We start from the raw sequence: 18265 nt of genomic DNA, 5'->3' as shown, positions 1-18265 counted from the left end.
GTACATTAAAATATACAATGAAATTCGTCACTGTGCATCAGATCAAATCAGCAAGGATTGTGCTGGGAGGCCGTAAGTTCCACCAAGCTTCTGGTGCTAACATAACATGGCCACAACTCACTTAATCCTAAATGTAAGTCTTTGGAATGTGAAGGAAACTGGGGCAGACAGAGGAATTCCACATGGTCACGGGGAGAATGTACAAACTCCTTGGAGAGACAAGATTGAGAATTGAACACCAATTGGTGATCGCTGCACTGTAAAACAATGCACTAAATATGCTATCTAGATTGGCTATCTGGAAGATGTCACCCGAGGATCATTGTTTTTTTGAGAGGAAGGTGGTTGAGAGTTTGATGTTATTGTCAGTTTTTTTTATAAAAAAAGTTAAGGGTTTGACATTATTGTTATTTTTAAAAAGAGGGAGGAAGTTGGGGTTTGACGTTATTTTTGCTGGTTTTGCGAGGGATGGGGTTGGGGTTTGATGTATTGTCACAGTTTTTTTTTGGCAGGGGGGGCAGGGAGGTCAGGGGTTCGATGTTCCAGTGGCCACTTTCCTTGAGGGCACTCTGTTAGTTTTTGTGCAAGGGAGGGTGAGGCTTGAAAGCCTCATTTCTTTTTCCTTTACATGCAGGGAGAGGGTTGATGTCCATTCTATATTTCATGGCTATCCGGAGAAGATGAATCTCAGAGTTGTATTGTACATGAATACTTGGACAATGAAAACGAACCTTTGTCGTGCCACACACCCATACTACCAAACTGCTTTTGCAGCAGAAACATTAAACATCGAGCACCATGGAACCAGGGCAAAGAACCATGCTGTAGTGCCCAGAAGAGTCCGGCTAATTTTCACATGCGAATCCGTTGCCCTGCTTTTCCATCTCAATCTGGGAAATTTTCCATAGCCAGCTATCAATTCCACCCCACCAAAGAGCTCACTCACCCTACTCCCAGTTAAAAATTAAATGAGATTTTTTAAAAGTTAAAAGGAATCCAAAGAGTGAAATTAAGTAGATGTCAACTGACCTGCTGAGTTCCTCCAGCATTTTGTGTGTGTCACTTAGGGGGAAAAAAAAGGACTTTTAAATAAATGTATAAATGCATTAACTCAGTGCTATTTGGAATGCACAGCTTGAGCAGTCCTAATTGAGAAGAGGGCACGACCTCTTCTCATTGCTATCATCAGGGAAGAGGTACAGCAGGCATTCCCAGCCTTGGGTCTATGGATCCCTCAGTTAATGTTAGCAGTCCATGGGATAAAAAAGGTTGGGAATCACTATGGTACTGGATCCTGAAGACACACTCTCAATGTTTTCCCCTTTGCCATCAGATTTCTGAATGAACATTGAACCCATGTACACTACCTCACTATTTTTTCCCTTTTTATTGTTCTCTTTTTGAACTATTTACTTTAAATACAAGTTCTTATGGTACTTTAGTTTTTTTATTATTTTGTATTGCAATGTACTGCTGCTGCAGAACAAACTTTATGAGATAGGCCAGTGATATTAAGCCCGATTCTGAAATGGAAAGCAGATTAAAGGGTAATTTTCAAAAGAAATTAGGTAAGTGCCCCAGTGCAAGTAGAGCATGGAGTCAACTTGGAACTCTTTTTCCAAGAGGCACCACTGACCGAAGAGGGCTGAATGGTCTTCTGTGCCACTGCTTAACGTTCCACCAGAAAAGAACCTCATTAACTGGGCTGTTACTGATCACCCTGCACTGAAGTCAAGAGTGATACAATCTATTCCACCGTAATATGGTTAACATAGATTCCTAGAAACATAATCAAATGCCACAACACAGAAACAGACCCTTCAGCCCATCCAGTTCATGCCAAACTGCTATTCTACCTAGTCCCACGGACCCGCACCATAAAGCACCATACCCCCCCCATCCATGTACTTATCCAAACTTCTCAAGTATTGAAATCGAACCACATCCAACAGCACATTCCACATTCACACCACCACCATCTGAAGCTACCTCTCAAATATTTCACCCTTGACCTGACTTCTAGTAGTAGTCTCACCCAACCTCAGTGGGAAAAACCTGCTTGGATTCACCCTATCTGTAACTTTCAATTTTGTTTACCTCCATCAAACATCCCCTCATTCTCCTATGCTCCAGGGAATAACGTCCTAACCTATTCAAACGTTCCCCCCCTCTCAGGTTCTCAAGTCCCGGCAACAGCAGGTGACTAGAACTGCACCCAATACTCCAAATTAAGCTTCATCAATGCCTTATGCAGCTTCAACATAACATCCCAGCTCCTGTGCTCAATACTTTGATTTAGGATGACCAACGTGCCAGAAGCTCCCTTTACAACCTTATCCTTTCAACACTTCACTTGTAAGTCTGTTGGAGTCATCTATTTCATCCAGTGCTCCCAGTGCGGCCTCCTCTACATCGGTGAAACCCGACGCAGATTGGGGGACCGCTTCGTCGAGCACCTCCGCTCCGTCCACCACAACAGACAGGATCTCCCGGTTGCCACCCATTTCAACTCTGCTTCCCATTCAGATATGTCCATACATGGCCTCCTCTACTGCCATGATGAGGCTAAACTCAGGTTGGAGGAGCAACACCTCATATACCGTCTAGGTAGTCTCCAGCCCCTTGGTATGAACATAGAATTCTCCAACTTCCGGTAATTCCCTCTCCCTCCCTTCCATAGTAGTCATAGTCATACTTTATTAATCCCGGGGGAAATTGGTTTTCGTTACAGTTGCTCCATAAATAATAAATACTAATAGAACCATAAATAGTTAAATACTAATATGTAAATTATGAAATAAATCCAGGACCAGTCTATTGGCTCAGAGTGTCTGACCCTCCAAGGGAGGAGTTGTAAAGTTTGATGGCCGCAGGCAGGAATGACCTCCTATGACGCTCAGTGCTGCATCTCGGTGGAATGAGTCTCTGGCTGAATGTACTCCTGTGCCCACCCAGTACATTATGTAGTGGATGGGAGACATTGACCGAGATGGCATGCAACTTAGACAGCATCCTCTTTTCAGACACCACCATGACAGAGTCCAGTTCCATCCCCTATCCCTATTTCACTCTGCCCCCTCCGCCAGCTGCCTATCACCTCCCTCATGGTTCCGCCTCCTTCTACTACCCATTGTGTTTTCCCCTATTCCTTCTTCACTTTTCCTGCCCATCACCTCCCTGCTTCCCCTCCCCAACCCCTTTATCTTTTCCCTTTACTGGTTTTTCACCTGGAACCTACCAGCCTTGTCCTTCCCACCCTCCTCCCACCTTCTTTATAGGGCCTCTGCCCCTTCCCCCTACAGTCCTGACGAAGGGTTCCAGCCCAAAATGTTGACTGATCGTTTCCACGGATGCTGCCCGACCTGTTGAGTTCCTCCAGCGTGTTGTGAGTGTTGCTTTGGTCCCAGCATCTGCAGATTATTTTGTGTTTACAACCTTATCCATCTGTGATGCCTCGTTTGACGAATTTTTGGATCTGTATTCTCAGATCCATAATCTGATGCAAAAATAACAAATATGCAACTATCAGTTGTAGAAGTCTACCTTTCACACGCCCCCTCCCCCAATTAACAGTAACAGAGTGAACCATAGTGAAATATTATGAAAATTTTCCCTTGCTTGCGTCTGGTTTATCAATACTGGTCAAGGTAGCATACTGCCCTCCATGTTCAAAAACCAAATTTATCCAAGATGATTTCTAGATTAGACCGCATGTCTGATAGGTTGAATGATCTAGGGCTTTTCTCCTTGGAAAGGAAGAGGATGAAGGGTGATTTGATAGAGGTGTACAAAATTATAAAAAGCATAAATTGAGTAGGCAGCCAGAGACTCTCCCCCCCAGGGTGGAAATGGCTAATATGAGAGGGTATAATTGTAAGGTGATTTGAGGAAAGCAAGGCCTGGGTGCGTCTGAGGTAGTTTGCTTCCCCACTGCCACACACAAAGTGGTGGGTTCATGGAACATACTGCCAGGGGTGGGGGTGGAAGCAGACTCAATGCGCTAAGTGGCCTAATTCTGCTCCCATCTTTTATAGCCTCATCACTGTCATTTGTGATACATAAATTAGGTACCACTCTTTCCGTTCTGTAGTCACACATCAAATCCACTAGCCACAAGGATTTCTCAGCATCCAGCAGTTTAAGTGCACAAGGCCATCTACTATTCTTGGACAACAGGAACGCACTGGACTGTTCAAGAAGATAATTGCCGATCATAACCTTGACACCTGGGCAGACGGCACTTGGAATATGGTGAGCAGGTTTGTGCCCCATATCCAAGAAAGGATGTGCTGGCAAAGAAGATTTATAAGAATTATCTCAGGAATGAAAGGGTTAATGTGTCTGGAGCATTTGATGGCTCTGGACCTGTACTCACTGGAATTTAAAAGAATGAGGGGAGAGGGGGATCTCTTTGAAACCTACTGAATATTGGAAGGCCACGATGGAGAAGATGTGGAGAAGATGTGGAGAGGAGGTTTCCTATGGTGGGGGAGTCTAGGACCACAGGGCACAGCCTCAGAATAGAGGCACATCCCTTTAGAGCAAAGTGAGGAGGATTTTATTTTAGCCAGAGGGTGGTGAGTGTGGAGAATGAGGTTGAGAGGGATAATCAGCTGTGGAGTGGCAGAGCACACTTGATGGGGCAAATGGCCTAATTCTGCCATGATCTTAACTTCACTTCCTTGCCTGCCCCACACTTCAGAGAACGTGCTTAGTTTCCAAAATAAAAAGGGGGAGAGGAGGAAAAAAAAAACACAAAAAAACAAATCAGTCTCACTTTCAATACCATCAAATGTCATAGAAACCACTGGGTGTAAGGAATTCCAAAGGCAGGCAGCCAAAAGACAAGCAGTTTCTTCAGCTGAGATGGTAAATTTCTATCCTGAGACAATTGCACCCATACCAGAACCTGTCAAATCACACCCAAATGGATGTTGCCCAAACACAAGTCCAAAGCATACTGCAGGTCACTAAGCTTTGAGAGGCACCACTACCAGACCTTAGAAAAGGTCTAAATCAGGGCTCCCAGCCTGTGGTCCATGGACCCACACTTAATGATATTAGTCCATGGCATTTAAAAAAAAGTTGGGAACCCCTGCTCTGGATAGAGTTGAGAAAGGATTTTTCCATAGTGGGAGGGTCTAGGACCAGAGGTCACAGTCTCAAAGTAGAACCATGTCCCTTTAGAACAGAGATAGAGGAACGTATTTAACCAGAGGGTGGTGAATCTCTGGAATTCAATGCCTGGACTGCTGTGGAGGCCAATTCATTGGGTATATTAGATCATAAGATATGAGCAGAATTGGGCCCTTCGCCCATCAAATCTGCTCCATCATTCCAGATTTATTTTCCCTTTCACCCCTTTCTACTGCCTTCTCCCTGTATGGGGTGTAAGGGAGGGGTAGCACCTCTGGTGGGGTAACATGTCGCATCCTTTTCAAGGCGGTTAGCCCACCTTTGGTCCCCACCTGGCACTCAGCTCTCACCTGTGGCTCCCCATAGCTGTTTGCATGCAACAGCGGCCACACCCCAGGCAACGGCTTCAACAAGCCAGCTAAACCAGGTGAGGGTAGCCGACGGGTCTCAAACCCTCGTTGAGATAGGGAGTTGTTTATCCCAGCATGTGAAGACAGACTCCGGCAGATTGGGTGGACAAGACCAATGGAAGGTTCAATGGTCAAGGCGGCGGTCTCTGCAAGCATAATGGAACGTGTAGAGCAGGACAAGACACAGAAGACGTCCTGGTCATCCACTGCGCCTAGTCCTATCTCCAGCCGTCTTGACTCTGTCTTGCCACTGGATCCAGATGGGAATTGGGAAGAAAGAGTGAGGCTGACGCTGCGCAACTCTCCCTCACTTAAATCCAAGTCACGCACTAGTCTCGACACCATCAATAATGGTGTCGAGGTCTTCATCGACGTACGATGGACGAACAACAACTGCCTTCTCCTTGTACCCCTTGATACCCTTATTAATCAAGAACCTATCAAACTCTGCTTTAAATATACCTAATGACTTGGTACATTTAAAGCAGATTTAATATTTATTGATTATTAAGAGTGTCAAAAGTAACATGGAGAAGGCATGAGTATGGGTATAAGAGGGATAATAAATCAACCATGATGGAATGGTGGAGCAGATTCAATGGGCTGAATGGCCTGATTCTACTTTCGTGTCTTATGGTTTTCTTTTTGTTCCCCAAGTATTTTTTGTCCTGTTTGCTCTCTGTAGTTGACAAGGGTGGAAAAAAAAAAGTTGTGATACCACAACCCAAAACAAGCTCTGAAGATGCACAAGACTGTCAGACTCGGCAGCTGGACACCACTCCTTCAGACCACCATACCCATGCTAGCTTTCTTTTGACCTCCATTGGCCCGCATCCTTGAGGGTCTTGACCGATTCCCTCTAACTCGCTGAGTTTTGCCAGCATTTTGTATATTGCTGCCTTCTGTGTGACGTCTGTTTAAATGCTGCTTAACTGTAATGATTTCATGTGATTTCCATCATTCCCCCCTCCCCACAATGAATTCCAGGTATCAACCAAAAAACCTTCTTTAAAATCTCCTTCCTTTCACCATAGATTTATGTGCTCGTTTTGATCCCCCTGACATGGAAGCAAAGCTGACTATTTATACCCCTCATGATTGTATACCCCTCTATCAGACAAGAGGATGGCAGACATGCTCTGCAGATACAAACTACAGCATTGAAGAACTTGCAAAGAATTTTGAATTCATTTCATGTGTATACAATCTACTTATGAAAAACACCACATCCACCAATTCCCACCCCTGCTAAACTGCACTGCCAATGGAATACAACAACCTTATACCAACCAATCAGACACTCACAACCTGGTCTGGAAAATACCCTACTCCAGTAGTCACATATGCTGCCGCCCCCCCCCTCCCAAAACCCATACCATTTTTGTATCATTTTCTGGAGGATTTTCTAGTCATTCATTATGTGTCATGTTGTATGACCTAGGCAATTATGGTCTTTGACAATTACCAATGATTGTCCTCAGCAATTTTTCTTCTACAGAAGTGGATTGCCATTGCCTTCTTCTGGACAGTGTCTTTACAAGACAGGTGACCCCAATCATTATTGATACTCTTCAGAGATTTCCTGGCATCAGTGGCCACATAACCAGGTCAGATACTACACTTTGCCCTAGGGTGACTTGCAGGCCCGGGGAGAGAAGGAGTGCCTTACACCTCCTTTGATAAGGACTTGCCTCCACCCATGTTCAGTCCTTACAGCATGAAAATACAATTAAAAGCACCCATGGTTCATTCCAACCCTGCTCAACCCATGGCTCATCCCAGCCCAGCACAGTTGAGCTTATTCATTCCTTAACAACACCTCAAGCCACTTGTCAGTGATGACTTTCTTAAGCAATGCTTTTAAGGGAACAGTACTGTTTTGTCACAAGTACCAATTGGAACAACTAATGTTCTTTATTGTGCATTACAAAATTAAAAACACTTCAAATCCAGCCTATGAGACTCACAGAGTTCTTGCTACACAGAAACAGGCCGCTGGGCCCAACCTGTCTGTGCCAACCAAGTTTTCCTGTCTCACCTAGCCTCATTTGCTTGTGTTTGGCCCACATCCCTCTAAAGCTTGCTGCTCCCATCAGGAATGAGGTACAGGAACCTCCAGTCCCACACCACCAGGTTCAGGAACAGTTCAACCATCAGACTCTGGAAGCAGTGTGGACACATTCACTCACCTCAACACTGAGATGATTCTACAACCCATCGCTGCACTTTCAAGGATTCTACAACTCGAGATCTCCTCATTACTTATTCATATTATTATTTTGTTTATCTTTTTGTACTTGAACAATTTGTCATCTTTTGTACATCATTTGTGTCTTTGTGTGGTTCTCTCCCCCCCCCCATTGATTCTATTGTCTTTATTTGTAGTTATTGTGAATGCCTGCAAGAAAATGAATCTCAGGGTAGTGTATGGAGATATATGTACTTTAATAAATTTACTTGGAAAGCCGTCTTCCCCATGTAACTGCACAAATACCTTTTGAATGTCCCAATTGCCTCAGCCGTTCCTCTGGCCGGTTATTCCACATCCTGGACATTTTAGGAGTAGCTTCTTCCAGACCATCAGATCTGTGAGTGGACCACCAGGTAGACTCCAGACTCACACCACCAGGTTCAAGTACAGTTCTACTACCCCTCAGCCATCAGGCTCCAGAATAGATGGGGATAACTATACTCACTTGCCCCATCATTGAAAAGTTTCGACATCCAATGATCTCACTTTAAGGGCTCTATCTCATGTTCTCATTATTTATCGTTATTTATTCATATTTGCATTTGCTCAGTTTGTTGTCGTCCGCACTTGTTGATCTTTCATTAATCTTTTTTACGGACACTATTTTATAGCTTTGCGGAGTCCCACGGGGGGAGAAAAATCGCAGGTAGTACATTATGACGTATGTGTGCTTTGAAAATAAAACTTACTTTGAACTTTTAACGCTACCTCACTTTTGCACTATTTTAAAGTATTTATTTCCTATTGTAACTTTTTTTTAAAAAATATTGCATTGTGATGCTGCCGAAAAACAACAAATTTCACAATATATTTATAAACCTGGCTTCTGATGCTCAACGCAGTGTGAAATAATAGCCCCTTAGGTTCCTTTTAAATCTTTCCCTGCACGCTTTAACCCTATGCGTCTAAATCCGGATTCCCCTGCCCTGGGAAACGATTTCTAAGATACTGAGAAACTGAAGACACGACTATTAAAACAAATGCCCACGAAGACTTGGCTTGGCAAACAAATTTCTATCTTATCGAGAAGCAACAGCTTAAATATTTCAAACACGAGAAAATCTGCAGATGCTGGAAATCCAAAGCAACACACACACAACGCTGGAGGAACTCGGCAGGACAGGCAGCATCTATGTCGACGTTTCACTGAGTCCCGATGAAGAGTTTCGGCCTAAAACATCGACTGTTTACTATTTTCCATGGATGCTAACTGGCCAGCTGAATCCTCCTGCATTTTGTGTAGAGCTTAAATACGGTTTTCCCCCCTTTCTGGACAGAAACATCCCCCCCCCTCTTTATTCCACCTGGCGCCATCAGTATAATCTATATCTCCCCCCACCCCCATTCACAAGTTTATCTGTTGCCCCTTCGGGGTATCTCCACAATTTGTCAGCTCCAAAGCGGAACAACCTCCCCGCCCGCGAGGTGAAGAAACTTCTCCAATGCTCCCTTATTCGATCTTACACAGAGGCTAACTTTATCATCTCCCCACCGAGAGAGCTAAGAACATTTATTAACAACTAAGAACAACTATTCTCTCAGTCCCATCCCGCAGCGTTTAAAGAGTTGCTCACAGTCGCCACAAGGCTAAACGCTGTCCCTCGGAAGCCCGCGCCGACAAGCAGGGTCACCACACTGAAAAACGGAATTAGCACTGAGCGCTAAGAACCACATCAATAAACTCTACGGAACGGTTCCGAGTCTGAGGGAGACTCTAACAAACTTATATCATGCAAGAAAGGGTATTTAAAAACATAAATACTATCTGTTAGCATCTTGTTGGTGGATATAAACTCGGTCGCCGTTCGGGATGCAATGATTCGCTGACTTCCATGATCTGTTACTCGGTATAAACGCACATTGATAAACGTCGGCATGAAATTGTTCCTTCTCGCTGGAAGGAATACATGCAAGTTACATCAACCGTAATTTTTCCCCCTCTTCCTTTTTGTTTTGGCAAAATAAGGAATGATTCGCCCTACCACAAGGCTGCAAATGAAAAACCCGCGTGGGATCCATGCCGGCTAGGTGTGCAAATGCTGCGTTCCGCACGGGCCACCCACCTTCAACCTCTCGTCCTGTCACTCGGCGCTCTTTAAAGGCTGCTCCCAGCACAACCACGTCCTGGCCGCTTAGCAAAATCCGAGAAACGCCCAGAGGGTCTAACCTCCGCCTATTACACTGCCCCTCCTCTAACAATAATAATAATTTACAAATTTAATCTACAAAACAGACTGGAGGAAACAATATGTATCTCACAAAAAAAACGAAAGTATATAAACCACGTGCCTTCTTCCTCAATTGCAAGTCAAGCACAGGACGTTAAACTGAAGTTTAGAAATCTAAACCCTGCGCCAATTTGTAAGAGAAAAATATATATAAATACGATCAGGTAAAATAAAAATTATTATGTATTATGAAGAGTTAGAGGAAACGAGAGGATGGGGACTTGTTTGAGCCGACAGATATTTGAAGGAGGAGTTTTGGGTGATTGACAGGAGCGTCGGCGCTGATCTTTGGTGTTTTAAACCCCACAGCTGCTCTCAACTCTCTCTCTCTCTGAGCATTGGATAGTGAAACAAACCGCACACAAATTTGGGGACCTCGAAACAAACTAAAAATGGTCTTGGGAGTGCGTTCGTCTTTGGTTCATAAATCACAGATGAGATGTGATTAGTTAAAGAAATATCGGGAGCCAGCGCAATGAGGATGGCATTAATTAATAAATTAATTGTTTAAACCAGTAAGCGAAACACGTGTGCGGGGAGAGGGGTGGATGTGATGTGAACGGAGGAAGGGATAGGTTGATGAATATTGGATTTATCGGAGTGTCTGTTCTGGTCTCTGGACAGCCTGGAGGCCAGTTGACATCATTCTACCTATAATCTGATTTTTAAGTACGTTAAACATGTGTATTAGTCAATAGGGAGAAGATGACAATTTGATTATGGCGAATATGAGAGGGCATAATTTTAAGATGTTTCTCTAAGTTTGATATAGGGGAGGTAGCTCCCGCTACATAGAATAAGCTCCCATGGCGTGTATCCCCTGACCTTCACGTGTGGTTGAGATACTAAGCCAGGAGGAACTGTTTCCACTGACAGCAGAAGTGGCAAAGGCTGGTTATTGGTACCTTACAACCTGCCACTTCGGGCAGATGATGCCTGTTGGCAGCTCTTCCATGAGGAAAACTCTGATCTCAAATCTCCAGTGCGTGCTGCAAAAGGGAAAATCTTCGTGAGTAAGCCCCGAGGAAAAATCCGGAGCCGGGATCCCTAAGACATCGACGGGCAACGCCTGCAACGCAGATGCCGCCAAACTGTATGGGTCTCTGCCGTTCCTCTGGGCTCCATCAGCTGCTTGAAGAGGGTGAGCTCGCTGCGTGGGCAACAGCTTACTGTCCATATCGTACAGCCCTGGCTTGCGGATCACGTAGACAGCTGGAACACAACGTCTCTGGTCCGCCTCGATCAAGGGGGGGGGGGGGGTGGGCTCAAATTTTGAGATGATTATAAGAAAGTCCAGGGAAAATGTTGGAGGTAGGTTTCTTTTTACACAGAGAATGGTGGGTGTGCGGAATACACTGCCAGGGGTGTTGTTAGTGGCTAGTACGTTAGGGATCTTGTCCTGATGAAGGATGTCGGCCCAAAACGGCGACTGTACTCTTTTCCAGAGATGCTGCCTGGCTTGCTGAGTTCCTTCAGCATTTGGTGTGTGTTGCTTAGATTTCCAGCACCTGCAGATTGTCTCTTGTTAGGGATCCTGTGAACAGTGTTTGGGCCCCTTATCTTCCAAGGGAAGTGCTTGCATTGGAGAAGGCCTGTAGGAGGTACATGCCAATGATCCTGGGAATGAAAGGGTTAATGAACAGTAGGAGGAGCACTTAATGGCTCTGGGCCTGTACTTGCTATAGCTTGGAAGATTGAGAGGAATCTTATTGAAGCCCATTGAATGTTGAAACGTTAGACAGAGTGTATATGAAGGTATGTTTACTATAGTGGGGGTGTTTAGGGCCAGAGCGCACAACCTCGGAATCCAAGAATGTCCTTTTAGAACAGAAATGAGAAACTTCTTGAGATAGAGGAGGGGAATCTGTGAAATTTATTGCCACAGCCCATTGTGGAGGCCAAGTCATTTGGTATATTTAAAGCAAAGGTTGATAGGTTCTTGTTTAGTAAGGACATCAAAGGTTATGGGGAGAAGGTGGTAGAGCAGGGTTGAGAGGGTTAGTTAACAGCCAAAATGGAATGGCAGGAAGACTCAATGGACCAAAAGGCCCAATTCTGCACTTGCAGCTTGAAGTCTCATGGACATTTAAGAGACTGTTAGATGGGTACTTGGAGGAAAGAAAAATACTTTATTGTCGCCAAACAATTGATACTAGAACACACAATCATCACAGTGATATTTGATTCTGCGCTTCCCACTCCCTGGAGTACAAATCGATAGTAAATATTAAAAATATTATAAATCATAAATAGAAAAATGGAAAGTAAGGCAGTGCAAAAAAACCGAAAGGCATATTTGGAGGGTACGGCCCAGATCCAGGTCAGGATCCATTCAGCAGTCTTATCACAGCTGGAAAGAAGCTGTTCCCAAATCTGGCTGTACGAGTCTTCAAGCTCCTGAGCCTTCTCCCGGAGGGAAGAGGGAAGAAAAGTGTGCTGGCTGGGTGGGTCATGCCCTTGATTATCCTGGCAGCACTGCTCCGACAGCGTGCGGTGTAAAGTGAGTCCAAGGACAGGAGATTGGTTTGTGTGATGTGCTGTGCTGTGTTCACGATCTTCTGCAGCTTCTCCTAGTCTTGGACAAAACAACTTCCATACCAGGTTGTGATGTGAAAGGGAAGGGTTAGATTGATCTTGGGATAGTTTAAAGGGTCTGCCCAACATTATGCGCCAAAGGGCCTGTACTGTTCAATGTTCAATCTGTGCAATATATAACCAAATTCAAACTTTGCATTTGCTGCTTTCCCTCTTTCCCATTTACTACACAATCTCTTGTATCTAGCCATCATCGTCTTTCATAGAGCATAGAACAGCACGTTACAGGAACAAGCTCAATGGAAATACTTCTGTCTCTCTGTGTATGGTGCATATACCCCCATTTCCTACCTGTTCACATGCCTGTCTCAATGCCTCTTAAACATTACCATGGTGCCTGTTTCCATCACTTCTGCAGGCGTGTGTTACAGGCACCTACTTCTCTGTGCATATGAAACAAAATGTATTAATTAATTAACAAACAAACCAAGCAGGCCTGCCCTGCAAACCTCTTTTAAATTTCCTCTCCTCACCCTGAAGTTATGCTCACTACATTTGACGCTAAAGCACAAGAGAATCTACAGATGCTGGACTTCCACAGCAACGCACACACGCAAAATGCTGGAAGAACACAACCAGTCAGACAACATCTATGGAGAGGAGTAAAAAGCCAATATTTCAGACTGGCCATTTGACTCTATGTATCTCATAATTTTTCAAATTTCTATCAGGTTGCCCCTTTAACTTCTAAATGTCCCAGAGAAAGCAAAATGAGTTTGAACAACCCTTCTTTATAGCTACTACTTTATACTTTATTGTCGCCAAACAATTGATACCAGAATGTACAATCATCACAGCAATATTTGATTCTGCGCTTCCTGCTCCCTGGATTACAAATCGATAGTAAATATTAAAAATTTGCTACTTGCCAATGCAGGCATCATCCAGATGAACCTCTTCTGCATCCTTTTCAAAGGCTTCACATCCTTCCTATGATGTGTCAGCCGGAACTGCACTCAATATTCCAGATGCAGTCTAATAAATGTTTTATATAATGGCAACATGAATTTCCAGGTTCCTCTGGTGATCCAATGGAATCTGGAGCAGGAGAAGAGGCAGCCACAGGTCTGTGAGTGAGATTTAAAATGGAGCATTTGCAGGTTTTTGGTGTTTTTCCAGCAGAGTGGCCACTCAGTGAGTGGACCAGGGTTAGAGTGGGGAGGCTTTGGTGGGAAAAGGCTTGTGCGAGGTAAGTATCGAGTAAGATTCTTCATTCTTTGTCTGTCAGTACATAGAGCAGCGAGAATGGCTCTGGGACCTGTGTTGTGTTCTTTGTGTGTGATGTGGGAAGTCTGAGAAACCTCCAGCCTTCTGGATAATCACATCTGCACCAGGTGCACTGAGCTGCAGCTCCTCAGAGAGTGTGTTAAGGACCGGATCTGCAGTTCAATGACCTTCAGCTCCTACGGGAAACTGCAGTTGCAGGGAGGTAGTCACCCTAAGTTGCAGGAACCAGATAACTGGGTGACTGGCAGGTGAAGGAAGGGAAATAGACAGCCAGTGCAGAGAAGACCTGTGGCCATTCCCTTCAGTAATAAGTATACCCCTTTGGATATATTGGGGGAGGGGGGAGGGTACTTCCTACCAGGTCTCTGGCACTAATGCTCAAAAGGGAAGTGGGGAGAACAGGACTACAGTAGTGATAGGGAATTCCATAGTCGGAGGAGTAGACATGAGATTCTGTGGCCACGACTGAGACAATTGGATTATATGTTGCCTCCCAGGTCCCAGGGTCAGGGACCTCTTGGATTGGGTCCATGGCATTCTTGAGGGGGAGAGTGAGCAGCTACAGCCTTGGTACATATTAGCACCAATAGGATAGATAGGACAAGGGAGGAGGTGCTGAAGAGAGAATTTAGGGAGCTAGGTAGAAAGCTGAAAAGTAGTATCTCCAGGGTAGTAATCTCTAGATTGCTGCCTGTGCCACACACCAGTGAAGGTAAGAACAGGATGATTTGGCATATGAATGGGTGGCTGAGAAAACTGGTGCAGGGGGCAGGGTTTCAGATTTCTGGATCATTGGGATCTCTTCTGGGGATTGTACGACCTGTACAAATTGACAGGTTCCACCTGAACCTGAGGGGGACCAATATCCTTGCAGGATTGCTAGAACAGTTGGGGTGGATTTGTACACATTTGGCAGGGGTATGGGAAACAGAGTGGTAGAGCTGAGGGTGGGGCATTTGGTATACAAGCAGAAGCAACATATAGTGAAACTGTCAGAAAGGGTAGGCCGGTGAAAGGGCAAAATCGCAGTCAGCGGGATGAGTTGCAGTGTAACGGTGGGGGGACAAAATCATAAAGGCTGATGAATACAAAACTGAAGGTGTTATATTTGAATATGCAGTATATGGAATAAGGTAGATGATCTTGGAGCACAGTTAGAGATAGGCAGGTATGACATACTGGGCGTCACTGAGTCGTGGATGAAAGAAGATTATAGTTAGGACCTTAACATCCAAGGATACACATTGTATCGAAAGGACAGGCAGCTAAGCAGAGGGATGGCATGGCTCTTTTAGTAAAAATTACATCAAACCCTTGGAAAGAGGTGACATAGGGTCGGAAGATGTAGAATTATTGAGGGTAGATTTAATAAAATGCAAGGGTAAAAAGACCCTAATGGGAGTTATATACAGGCCTCTTAACAGTAGCCGGAGTGTGGGATACCAATTAGGTGGCAGAAAGAAAATGGATGTCAAAAGGACAATGTCCAATAGTCATGGGAGAATTTCAACATGCAGGCAGATCAGGAAAATCAGATAGGTGCTGACTTTGGATCCCAAGTGAGAGGATTTGTAGAATGCTATGAGATTCTAGAGCAGCTTGTGGTGGAGCCCACTAAGGGATCAGCTATTCTGGATTGGGTGTTGTGTGATGAACCAAATTTGATTGGGAAGCTTAAGGTAAAAGAATTCCTAGCAGTCAGTGATCGTAATATGATAGAATTCACCCTGCAATTTTAGAGCGAAAAGTTAAAGACAAATGTATCAGATATATCAATTTATTCGGAGTAAAGGGAATTACGGAAACATGGGAGAGGAGCTGGCCAAAGTCAATTAGAAGGGAACACTAGCAAGGATGTCAGCAAAGCAGCAAAGGCTGGAGTTTCTAGGAACAATTTGGAAGGAGCAGGATAGATACATCCCAAAGAAGAAGCAATATTCTAAGGGGAGGATGATACAACCGTGGCTGACAAAGTCAAAGCCAACATGAAAGCAAAAGAGAGGTCATAGAATAGAGCAAACATTAGTGGGAAGTTAGGGGATTGGGAAGCCTTTAAAAACCATCAGAAGGCAAAAAACCATAAGGATGGAAAGATGAAATAGGGAGGTAAGCTAGCCAATAATATCAAAGTGAATACCAAAAGTTTACATATCTGAAAAAAGAGTAAATGAGAGGCGAAATAGAAAATGACACTGGAGAGATAGTAATGGGGGACAGGGAGATGGTAGATGAACTGAATAAGTGTTTTGCATCAGTCTTCACTGTGGAAGACACTAGCAATACACAAGAAGTTTGAGAGTGTCAGGGAGCAGAAGTGAGTGCAGTTGCTATTACTAGAGAGGAGGTGCTTGGGAAGCTGAAAGGTCTCAAAGTAGATGGGTCACCTGGACCAGATGGACTACACCCCAGGGTTCTGACAGAGGTAGCTGAAGAGATTGTGGAGGCATGAGAAATTAACTTTCTAGAATCACTAGATTCTGGCATGGTTCTGAAGGATAGAAAATTGCAGATGTCACTCAACTGTTCAAGAAGAGTTGGAGGCAGAGAATGGAAATTATAGGCCAGTTAACCTGATCTCAGTGGTTGGGAAGATGTTGGAGTTAAGGATAAGGTTTTGGAGTACTTGGTAAAAATATGATAAAATAGGTCAAAGTCAACATAGTTTCCTTATGGGGAAAATCTTCCCTGACAAATCTGTTAGAATTATTTGAGGAAATAACAAACAGGATAGACAAAGGAAAGTTGGTGGAGGTCATGTACTTGGATTTTCAGAAGGCATTTGACAAGGTTCCACCCATGAGGCTGCTTAGCAAGATAAGAGCCCATGGTATTACAGGAAAGATACTAGCATGGGTAGAGCATTGACTGATTGGTAGGAGGCTAAGAGTCGGAATAAAATGAGCCTTTTCTGACTGGGTGCTGGTGTTATTATAATGGAAGACCTGTCCTGGGCCCAGCACATAAGTGTAATTACAAAGAAAGCACTGCAGCACCTCTACTTCCTTAGGAGTTTGTGAAGTTTCGGCATGACATTGAAAACACTGATAAACTTCTAAGCTATGTAGGAGAGAGTATGTAGCGGGTTGCATCACAGCCTGATATGGAAACACCTTGAAAGGAAAATCTTCCAAAAAGTAGTGGATACAGCCTAGTCCATTACAGTTAAAGCCATCCCCACCATTGAGCACATCTACATGAAATGTTGTCACAGAAAAGCAGCATCCGTTATTGCGGACCCCGACCACAAAGGCCGTGCTCTCTTCTCACTGCTGCCATCAGGAAGAAGGTACATGAGACTCAGGACTCACACCACTAGGTTCAGCAACAGTTATTACCCCTCAGCTATAAAGGCTCTTAAATCAAAGGAGATAACTTCACTCACCTTCACTTGCCCCATCACTGAAATGTTACCACAACCAATGGACTCGCTTTCAAAGACTCTTCAAATGATTTATCACTCATTTATTTATTATTATTATTTCTTTCTTTTTGTATTTGCATAGCTTGTGGTCTTTTGCATACTGGTTGAATGTCCAAGTTGGTGCAGTCTGTTATTGATTCTATTATGGTTATTCGATTATAGGTTTATTGCGCATGCCTACAAGAAATGAATCTCGGGGTGCGTATGGTGACATATATGTACTTTGATAAATTTACTTTGAAATATTGAACTTAAACAAATGGTGTTCTGCAGGGGTCAGTGCTGCGACTGCTTTTTACGCTATATGTCAATGATTTGGATGATGGATTCGATGGCTTTGTGGAGAGTTTGCAGTCATAAAAAGATAGGTGGAGGATCAGGTAGCGTTGAGGAAGTAGGGAAGCTGCAGAATGTCTTAGACAGATTAGGAAAATGGGCAAAGAAATTTCAGATGGAATACAATGTTGGGAAGTGCACTTTGCTACAAAGAATCGAGAGGTAATGTTGCAGCTAAATAGGACCCTGGTCAGACCCCACTTGGAGTACTGTGCTGAGTTCTGGTCGCCTCACTACAGGAAGGACGTGGAAGCCATAGAAAGGGTGCAGAGGAGATTTACAAGGATGTTGCCTGGATTGGGGAGCCTGCCTTATGAAAACAGGTTGAGTGAACTCGGCCTTTTCTCCTTGGAGCGATGGGGGATGAGAGGTGACCTGATAGAGGTGTATAAGATGATGAGAGGCATTGATCATGTGGATAGTCAGAGGCTTTTTCCCAGGGCTGAAATGGTTGCCATAAGAGGACACAGGTTTAAGGTGCTGGGGAGTAGGTACAGAGGAGATGTCAGGGGTAAGTTTTTTAAACAGAGGGTGATGAGTGTGTGGAATGGGCTGTCGGCAACGGTGGTGGAGGCAGATACCACAGGGTCTTTTAAGAGACTTTTGGATAGGTACATGGAGCTTAGGAAAATAGAGGGCTATGGGTAAGCCTAGTAATTTC

At 44.2% G+C, this 18265-nt stretch overlaps 1 protein-coding gene across 13 annotated transcripts in view; it reads right to left on the bottom strand.

The window, feature by feature from the left end:
- The window catches only part of slc4a11 (solute carrier family 4 member 11), a 316800-nt gene that overhangs the window by 212196 nt on the left and 86339 nt on the right, over positions 1-18265 (bottom strand). For 2 of the 13 annotated variants that reach the window (XM_072256732.1, XM_072256729.1), the window contains exon 1: positions 9861-9967. The exons of 8 other annotated variants lie outside the window; for them this stretch is intronic. Coding sequence is in view for 2 of the 5 variants with exons in the window: in XM_072256720.1 (XP_072112821.1) it covers positions 9780-9816 (37 nt within the window). In the remaining 3 variants the exon portion in view is untranslated. 3 more of the 13 variants (XM_072256720.1, XM_072256722.1, XM_072256734.1) reach the window with 3 other exon arrangements.

Source organism: Mobula birostris, chromosome 4, assembly GCF_030028105.1.
Source record: "Mobula birostris isolate sMobBir1 chromosome 4, sMobBir1.hap1, whole genome shotgun sequence".
Lineage (NCBI taxonomy): Eukaryota > Metazoa > Chordata > Chondrichthyes > Myliobatiformes > Myliobatidae > Mobula > Mobula birostris.
The sequence above is the reverse complement of the archived record's forward strand: the minus strand, read 5'-3'. Positions and strand labels throughout refer to the sequence as shown.